At 39.5% G+C, this 10,487-nt stretch overlaps 1 protein-coding gene across 1 annotated transcript in view; it reads right to left on the reverse strand.

Annotated features, from left to right (window-relative positions):
- Positions 1-10,487, reverse strand: part of Dync2h1 (dynein cytoplasmic 2 heavy chain 1) — a 298,798-nt gene that overhangs the window by 249,270 nt on the left and 39,041 nt on the right. Inside the window, exons 15-20 of the mRNA XM_023709480.1 lie at positions 8,536-8,634; positions 6,714-6,853; positions 6,364-6,592; positions 4,960-5,087; positions 3,739-3,854; positions 2,924-3,051 (exon numbers count right to left, since the gene is read on the reverse strand). Of these exons, the coding sequence (XP_023565248.1) occupies positions 2,924-3,051; positions 3,739-3,854; positions 4,960-5,087; positions 6,364-6,592; positions 6,714-6,853; positions 8,536-8,634 (840 nt within the window). The remainder of the gene's footprint in view (positions 1-2,923; positions 3,052-3,738; positions 3,855-4,959; positions 5,088-6,363; positions 6,593-6,713; positions 6,854-8,535; positions 8,635-10,487) is intronic.

Below are 10,487 nucleotides of genomic sequence, written 5' to 3' on the forward strand. Positions count from 1 at the left end.
TTGCCTGGCAAGCACAAGAGACTGAGTTCAATCTCCAGCACCGCCCAAAAAAAAAAGGTAGATAAAATAAATAAATAAATAAATAAATGTTCTATTCATCAGAAAATGCTAAAGACTCTCCTAAGAGGAAGGTTAGTGACTATGAGAGCGCATGTTGAGGAAAGTATCCTACTGTATGGAGAAGAGATCATCGTGAAAAAGTACTTAAGACAGGGACAGCTAACCTGGTGAAACCAGGCTCCTGTATTCGGAGCTTTTAGCTGAGACATGCCAAGCTGTGCACAGAGGAAGCCTGGGGAGTAGTCTGGGTGGAGTGCAACATGCACCGAATTCCTTGAGCTACTTCCAAATCTTTTAATGTAAAACATATCCTGTAATTAATACCTGTACTTTTACAACTAAAATAATAGTATCCATTGGAAGATTTTTAAATGCCACTGTGGATATATGACAAAACAACAACAAAAGAAATTCCAATATACATCTCAGTGATTCCTGGCAAAGCATTTCCATCTAAGAAACAGAGAAAAGCCAATGGACCAAGAGGGCCTCTTCTACCAGGACAATTATAAAAGAACAAAGAAGTAAGATACAGATTCCTTTCCTGTGGCCAGAACTTAGGTTAGCCTGCAAAGATACTACCACAGCTTCCTGATCTCCCTGTTTCTAGTACTACAGACATACCAAAACAGAATTCTACGGCCTTTTGTTCCATCTTGCTGCATAAAATACAACAATGTCTCCTCACTGCCCACAAAATACAGCATCTGATCCTTATCATGGCCTGTGTGACTTAGACTGATCTAATTCTCATGCCTCATCCTACCTGTGCACCGTTTCCAGCCAACAGTAACTCCAGTTCTCACCTTAGCTGTTGTGATGTTAGAATCTTTCCTCCTGCTTCATTCTCAGTCCTCTTTACTTCCAACGCCTGAACTCTGTTTCACACAATGCAATCTTCATCTCATACCCTCTGCTGTTCATTACATACTGGATGGCCTATGCCAGAACTGTCCCAGGGATATAAAGATGACTCCCAAATTTCTCTCTCTGGATCTTCCATTTACTCTAGATCAGCTTCTAGCAATCACCTCCTTATCCACTAGGTCCAAGCTCTAGTCCGTCCTCTAGGCCTCCTCATCTCAGGTAAAGGCGTAAACTCCTCCTGCCCAGCTAGTGACACCAAACTCCTGTGCATCAGAAGATCTCCTTAGGCCTAACTATGAAGTATGGTTCAATCTCCCATTCTATCTGCACTGCTACTAACGCGTACAAGTTTTCATCAGCTTTCTTCTGCCACATTACAATATCCAAATAAGATCAAGTAATTTAACCCCATAAAGTTAGAACATAAATTAATAACAATGAGATGATACAACTACCCAACTGAGTTCCCTGTTTCATTCTCCAAAATCTGCTCTTCACAGAGTGAGCAGATTCATCACTTCAAAGTGTAAACCACACCGCGTCCTTCTCTGCTGAGCACTATGTAAAGACATCACACTTAAAAAAAAACCAAACTCGCCAGGATATAGCTCAGTGGCACAAGCATCTGGCTGGGAAGTGTAAGGTCCTGAGTTTGACTCCAGTACAAAAGAAAAAGAAAAAGACCAAACTCATTAATATCCTAAAAGTCCCTTCATAATCTGGCCCTTGCCCACCTTTCCAACTTTAACTAATACTATTTTATTCATTGAATATTATGCTTTCTTCATAACAAACTTTCAGGATAGTATTACAACTTCACTGTTTCTTAGCATAACAAACTCCTCTGCCTTCTGATCTGCATAGACTGAGGGTGTTGCTCAGCGGATTTAAGTTTCTCTTGAAACATTTCTCATGATGAAAACACCCCAAATAACATCCAGGAGTTTAGCACATAGGTTCTTTAGACCTCCTACCACGCCTCCTAACACACACACACACACACACACACACACGCATATCCATGAGAATAAAGCACGTTCACAGATGCACATCCCACTCCTACCACAAGGCCTCAGACACACCTGATGATCTAGATGCTAAAGAAATAAATGGATACTTCCATTCTTCTGCTAACTGCCACAAGTCAAGATCATTCTTTAATTGATTCTACTAGAAAAGTAATTATTTTATTCACTCAAATCCTCTTTTATACCTTTAAGCCTGTCATATAAATCTATAATTCCTTCCACTAGAAGGTGTATTTTTTCATTGTTAAAGTCTCTAACTTTAACTGCATCACATAGTGGAGCCACATAGAAATGCATGCAGGGATCTGAATGATTTCTTCTCCTTGCTCCAAGCATAATTAAAGTCATCTATAATATGTTGTATAAAATTGTGTCCTGTGCACTCACTTAAGCAGCACATATACTAAAAAAAAAAAAAAAAAGACTGGCTTGCTTAGTCTGGGTGATAGCCTTGTAGATGCTGTTTTCTAATAAGGCTTTACCATTCTTTCATCTTTGTCATTAATTATGAGCTTTTTCATTATGTACATGTGTACCCAGAGGGCCGGGGAGATGGCTCAGAAGAATAAGCGCTTCCCTGGCAAGCACAAGAGCCTGAGTTCAATCCCCAGTTTGGCAAAAAAAAAAAAAAAAAAAAAAAAAATTAAAAAACTACATGTGTACTCAGAATGCAATTCTACCTTCATAATTTAGAATCATCATGAACTTAGAATTCTGAATGTGACAGCACAAATTATTCGTTTGCTAATATTCTCAACTATCATAAAACAAACTTCTAAAAACAATACAAAGCATTACACTCGTGTCTCACTAAACCCTCACAGAATCAAGAGCCCAAACACAAGCCAGGGACTTGGACCAGATTATACAGAACTCCTTTCAGGTTCAAACTATATACTTAAGCACAAAATTATAGAATTTAAGTATCTCCAATTTAATAAAAAAACCACCTCATTTTATGATCTCACCTCTGGCTTCCGCTCTTGTAGCTTACCATACCGGAAATTTGCATCACCTATTTCTTCCACGGACTGGGGTATAACTGTTAAGACTTCCATAGCCTCAGTAACAAATGTGTCGATTTCATGTAAGTGAGCTAAGTAGTAACATTGAAATAGAAGATAATTACTGGTATTACCCAAAAATATTCACATCATTTCTAAGTGAAAAAAACGTTACAAATATTCACTGTCATACAACAAAATTTCAAAATATTGAATAGCAAATTTCTTTCCATGAAAGTTCACTGGTTTCCAATTGTGCTTAAAAGTCTTCAAAAAGAAAAAGTAAAATATAATCATTCTTAATAAAATTTACTAAAAATTAGAAGTTTTTTCAGTTTTCCTACTATTAAAATATTTAATGTCATTTGAAGAAATAAGGAAAACTGGATTATGCCAGAATTACCTACAGTTCTTAGTAATACACAACAAAATAAAACCAACTCAAACTCCAAATACAGATGCCGCTAGATTTTAGATCTCATGAGAATGAATGAGAGTTTTCTTACTTTCATAAACTATCATTTTTTTCTAAATTGTCATTTTGAACAAATTTTTTTTTTTTTTTTTTTTTTTTTTTCAGAACCAGGGATTGAACTCAGGCTCTTGTGCTTGCCAGGGAAGTGCTTATTCTACTGAGCCATCTCCCCAGCCCCAAATTTTATTTCATAACGTTGTCTAGTTTGGTTTCAATTTTTAATCATTATTGAAATTCATATTTTATGACTACCAAAGCATATGCCTAAAAGATGAAGTAAAACTTAAAATTAAAGTGTCCTTACCTTGGATGGACTTCTTCAAAGAAAGGACAAGCATATCAAATAACTTCTGTATGAGGTCATCAATCACAGCCTTCACAGGGTTGCAATTAATTTTCAAGCAATCCACCATAACAGTACTAAAAATTGTCAGGGACATATTTAACATGAAAAAACTCTCATACTATTGTAATGACTTTATATAAAATCAAATTTTAAGTCAAAAGTACTACTGTTATATTTATTGATTTATTTATTCATTTATTTGAGACAGGGTCTTACTCTGGAGCACAAGCTGGCCTTGAACTCTGACAGGGCTCAGGCTGGCCTCAAACTTAGGGAAATCCTCCTGCCCCAACCTCCTGAGTGCTGGGATTACACGACTGTGCCACCATGCCCAGCTTACTGTGATCTTTAAACACATCTAAGTTTTGGATTTAATTTAGAAAAAGTGCCTTACATATGCTATTTCAAAGGTTTTGTGCTGGACAATGTAAATATGACAATAATTTGTTTATCATCTCCCACGTATCAGTTTTTTACAAAAGCACATTTTAAATTATTGAAGAATCAACAAAATATATTTAAATATTTATATACTTTGTCAGAGCATAGAACACGCTTATTTAAACACAAGATAAATTCAGCATCCTGTAGCCAAATCACGAACATGTGCATACAGAAATGAATGAAGGCAGCGTCACCTCTCACAGGCAACGCGCCCCATTACCCAGGCCTTTCATGCAAGGTGTTGCTCACTGTGGCCCAAGGACTACGAATGTCAGGCAGCAAGGGAGATACACTGAAGGAGCGCGGCCACTGCACCCCCTCCAGAGCCCTGGTCCGCACACGAGCACACACGAGCGCAGCGCTTCACTGCACACCTCCCGGGGCATCGGGAGAGCAGGCAGAGCAGGCCAAATATCACCAGCGTTATGCCCCCGCTGTGCTCTCACCAGCAGCTTCTGTCTGTGCTCAGACTGCACTAACATGCAGCAACAGCGCCTCGTAACAGAGCCGAACAGAAGCCTCACCCTCCAGTCTACTCTACTGAACTAAATCTCAGCCAGCACCTCTAGAAAGGGCATGTCTTTCGTCCCTGTCCAGAGGATGCTTAAATATCACAGCTGAGACCAAGAGGAGTGAAGAATCTGATTTCAATGCAACTGAGCGGAGAACATCCTTACCACCCACACCAAAAGCTACTTGGTCACAGTGCAGCGGTGTCACAATAGCCTGTAATACCTCGGAAGTCGCTCTGCTTCTTTCCCTTTTATTTTCAATGCTTTAAAATTTTTCTCCCAGTCATGCACAGTAAACAGATGCTTTTCCACAAGAGCTTCCATATCCACTTGCCCAATCATAATCCATTCCTAAAGAATGAGAAGCATATTATTAGAGAACTAGAACTAATAAACTGCTATTAAAAAACTTAGGATCCAACTATTTGGACCAAAACAGAAGAGAAAAATGTACAGATTTAGAGAAAAATGTTGATTTAAAAAGGCATATGCACTCATTACTGCACAGCCTGAAGAACAGAGGAAAAAATTTAGTATGAAAAAAAACCATAAACTTTAAGAAAAGAATAAAATTCTTGGGGCTAGAGATATAGCTCAGTTGAATAAGCACTTGCCTGGCAAGCACAAGGGTGTGAGCTCAATCCCCGGCTCCACCAAAAAATAAAAAATAAAATCCTTTCCTTAGATTATCTTTCTAAAGTAGATGAACATAAAACACAAAGATAGAATCACTGCTCCAAAGTTAAAGCTCACTGTCACAAGCTGCGGATCTGGAAGCATCCAGATTTACCCAGTAGAGTCTAGAAATGTCAAGCGTATAAGACGGCAGTTTCAGTTAAGGACATGAACCAACTTTCAGTCATACTCAGGAGCAATACAAACGAGCAATGAAATCAGGCTTTATAGAGCATTTGGAATTATGCGGTCTGATGCATGTCACACAGTAAGAAACAGTCACGCTCCACACTATGACACATCAAGGACACCACACACACAGTGTGACCTGTACCACGTGGCCCAGGTGCACAGGTGTGTGCAGGCACACTCTAGGACAGTGCTAGTGAACCTACGGCCTGCGGTTACCACTGAAAGCTCTAAAAGGTTCACAATCACTGCTCTATGACTTTCACACACAACAACAGGTCTATATATCACCCTGAATTCATTAAACTTTGAGCACTTCCTCTCAAAATATATTTTCTCGAGGAGAATTAAAGCTGACCAAAGTGTCCAGGCATAGTGGCACACACCTGCAGTCCCAGCACTTGGGAGGCTGTGGCAGAAGGACCACCACAAACTCACGGCCAGCATGGGCTACACAGTGAGTTCAAGGCCAGCACATAGTGAGGCCTTGTCTCAAAGAAAAAAAAAAAATGACAACAGTCATGTCACATTCCAATTTAACACAATAATAAAACAAGTTTTAGTTTCTTTCACAAAATAGTTAGACAAAAACATTATCACTCTTTTTCACTCACAGATTAAATTTAGTTGTATAAGACTCCACAAATTGGGCTTTCTGGTTGACCAAGTTTTAACTGTATGCCACATAAGGTAAACTATTAAGCTGATGCTTAATGGTGATTAAATCAGTTGAAATTTATGAAACAAAGGATATGTTCCATACCTTATGTTGATGTAAAACAGCTGACAGTCTTCTAAACAAATCTTCTGCTTTGCTGTAAATAGTCAGAAATCCACTTGCATTTCTATCGATCATTATAGAAAAAATAGACTCATCCCCTACATCACCTACTCCTCTAAACTGACTGGGAATGCTGATGAACCTCTTCATTTCTCTGTAATACTTTGCCCGAATTTCTTCAAAAGGGGGTCTGAATTGTAACCGGCCTTGCCTGAAAACAAAATATGAATTTAATTTTACATATAAATTTATAGACTTCAATTACATATTTAATATACAGTTACTTAAAAAGTATGAATTGGAAATTAAGTTAGGCCATTAAAGCCCCTTACTTGTAAATTAAGTCAACATGTATTTCCGGCAGATCCTCATTGAGCGCCTCCAAGCCCATCTGATACTGATGCTCGAGCGCTTTGTAGAGCTGGTGGTTCCAGTGCTGCTTCCAGGCGCGCATGTCGCTGGCTTGGAAGCCCTAATGGGGGCGTTCACATGGCTCTTTACTTACAAATTAGACAGTAGAATAGATTTCGCACTTAACACTCGCAAGTCACAGGAAGTATGCTTATACGTAAGACAATTCATTTTGAATATTCTAAAACGTGCAACTCTTTGAACTTTCAGCAAGTTTACACGATGTCAAATACAAAGATCTAATCATCATGTTTATGAATGGCACATAAAGCAACAATATTAGAAAATTAAGCTAATATTAAATGGATTTTATATTTGGACTTTATAACACAAAGAATGGTTCGTTTTGTAACTAGTCATTTTTGAAAAATTCCCATGAAGCATGGAACCCATATTCACTAAGACGCATTAGCACCTATCACAGCAGGCTTTGTGTTGTTACCTCTATTAACACCATATTCCAGGTCAGATACAAATCAGGCTAAAATTGCACTGCCCCTCCAGAAGAGGAAAAAATCAGGACAGCTCTTTCTATCAATAGTCTTCTTTTCCACTTCCTAAATGATTCCTTGGATATTTTAAAACATAAGAACTTTAACATCTTAAAATGCGGTTCTGATCTAGATCTCAAATGTGCCCCAAAGTCTCACGCACTCGTAAGTGGGGCTCTGGGAGGAGGCTGGATTGTGGGTATGTGACACTCACCACTGGATTGGTCCACTCTGGGGTTTACAGCTGGGTGTGACGTTGGGAGAAGACTGCACCCCTGTGGGCGTGGCCCGGAAGGGTGTGCACACACAGGACTCATCCCTCTTTCTCCCTTGTCTCTGCTTCCTGCCAGCCATGACAGGAGCAGTTCCTTCTCTGCTATGGCCTGCTGCCATGTCACCCTGTCACCATGTCACCCTGTCACCCTGTCTTGGAGGCCACAGAAGCTTTTCCTCCTAAGAATCGTGGTTCGTGGCACTGTGTCCCACTGAGCAGAAAGTAACTACTTTCAATGGCAAGGAGAATTTACACACTGTTCTACTTCCACACAACTAGTATTTTTGTTTTTCTCTTAAAGTTCTGCGAGGGAGACAGCTCAGTAGAATAAGTGCTTGCCTGGCAAGCACAGGGTCCTGAGTTCAATCCCCAGTATCACCAAAAAAAAAAAAAAAAAAAAAAAAAAGTACAATTTAAAGTTCTGAAATACTACAACAAATATATTCAACTGTGATTCAACAGCTAACACATATTTAATTATGATTCTCTTACCCGCTACTACGTAGCAGGTGTTCTGCCACCACCTCAAGGTACATCATATCCTATGTTAAATTGTGAATAAAACTGACTTTTAGTGCCTTCTCCAAAAAAAGGCAACAATTCTCGCATAAAGGTATTTCTACTACTAGTCTCCTCCTAAACTGAACTTTATGTTCTATAGATGTCACAATGAAAGAGAATTAACAAATAACAGATATTTAAATAACAAGGTGGAAACACTACAAACTCTAAATTGGGAAGTTTAGCATTCCATAAAACAAACATTTTTAATAATTTTACTGTAAATTTATTGCTAAATTTTGATCTTTACATGTATAATTTGTCAAAAAGCTCTAAAGTTACTACAAATTTATGGGCAAATATTTAAAGATAGATATATTTCTCATCAATTCATATATATATATATATATATATATACATATATATTATAAAAGGATTATATTCCATAATACAGGCAAAAAGTAAAATATACTCCACCTGTGCTTCTACACTTGCTAAACCAGTTCTCAACTCCTGTAATCCATCTTTCCAACGCTGTTGTTGCCGAAGCAGATCAATATTCATAAGGATGACCACCTATTAAATATTACAACATAACCATCTTAGTGTATAGAAATATTGTAATTTTCATTAAAGAAAACTGACAGATTAGGGCCGCCAGTATAGCTCAGCAGACTAAACACTTGCTTAGCTAAGTGCAGGGGCCAGGGTCGCGATCCCTGGCTCCGCATGCCACGCCGGCCCCTCCCCGGGGTGTGCTGAGCCCTTGATGGAGTTTGGGTACAGTGGCACGCGCCTATAATCCCAGCACTTGGGAGGCAGAAATCAGGAGGATCTGGGGCTGGGGAGATAGCTCAGTAGAATAAGCGCTTGCCTGGCAAACACAAGGGCCTGAGTTCAATCCCCGGTTCCGCAAAAAAAAAAAAAAAATCAGGAGGATCACTACTAATGTGGGTTGTGTAGTAAGACCCTTGAACAAAAAAGGAAAATACAAAACTGACAGCATTTTAACTAAGTGAACAAGTATAACTGAACCTGTAAGAAATATCAGGTCCTGCCTGATGTATGAAGAAGGCCAAAACATCACTGCTATGGGATTTCCCCCAAACTTCATAAGAAAATGTCACATGAGCCCAAACTGAAAGACAGTCCACAAGCTAACAGCAGCACAGGGGCTGGTGAGATGGCTCAGTGGTCTAAAGCACCTACTTAGAACAAGCTTAGCAAAGCACAGAGACCACAGTTCAATCCCCCAGCACCACATGCCAGCCAGCCCCGCCCCCTGGTGGGCTGAGCTGGCCCCACACACACACACACACACACACACACATAAATAAAAAAAATAACAGCAGCACACTTTAAAAGTTTCAGGGTTTGGGGCCAGGGAGTTAGCTCTAAGCGTCTGCCTGGAAAGAGCAAGGCCCCAGGTTCAATCCCTAGGACTGCACGAATGCCACGCCAGTCCTATCCCCAGGGGCGCTAGGCCACCCACCAAAACCAGGCATGGTGGTACATGCTTAGAGTCCCAGTGCTGGTGAGGCTGAGACAGGAGGATTACTACATGTCTGAGCTAGGTAGTGAGACCCTGTACCAAGTATATAAATTTTTTTAAAAAGTTTCATGGTTGTTATGATTTGTCTCTAGCTGTCCTCCCAAAGCCTCATGCAGTTACAGAGCAGACTTCTAGAGTTTGTGATTAATTCATGATCCAGTGCTGAGATTATGGGTGTGAGTGCTGCTGGGATTATGGGAGTGAGTGCTACACCCAGCCTGGGGCAGATAACCTAAATGCAAATAAGGCAGGTGGACTCACTCTGGGCAGCTATTGTTGCCCCGCCCCCACTCCTCCCACTCGCTCCTGCTGCTTTCCTGGATTGTGCCGCCATGAGCTGCTGCCCTCTGCGTGTGCCTCTCTGCCTTGGAGCCCGCTGAGAAGGGACTGAAACTTGCACTAACTGTGAGCTAAATAAACCTTTCCTCCCTTCATTCTGGGTGTCGAGTATTTTGTCCCAGCAACAAGAGAAAAGTAACTGAGACGATGGTTTATTGTGATAAGAAGGACAAGAGGTTTTTGCAGGTCTATGGAAGGGAGCAGTTAATGCTTAATTTTTTATGTCTTTGTCTTTTTTTTCTTTTTTTGTTTCCTCTTTCTCTCTTAATTTCTTATAACTTTTTTCTCTTTTCAATTTTGCATGCATATATCTGGTAATCTGAACAACTAAGTTGAAGACAACACTATGAAATACAGTAAATACTGTCAAATTCATATTATTTTGTTTAATGAAATTCTATACAATTTCTTTTTTTTCCCCATAGTTTTATTGAGAAAAAAATAGCAATGAGACAGTTTCAAATCAAATTGGTAGGACAGTTTCAATAATTAACACATTGTATACATTCTTCATAGTGGTTAATTGCTGTACAAGATG

Source organism: Octodon degus, unplaced genomic scaffold (genome assembly GCF_000260255.1).
Source record: "Octodon degus isolate 3935 unplaced genomic scaffold, OctDeg1.0 scaffold00012, whole genome shotgun sequence".
NCBI lineage: Eukaryota > Metazoa > Chordata > Mammalia > Rodentia > Octodontidae > Octodon > Octodon degus.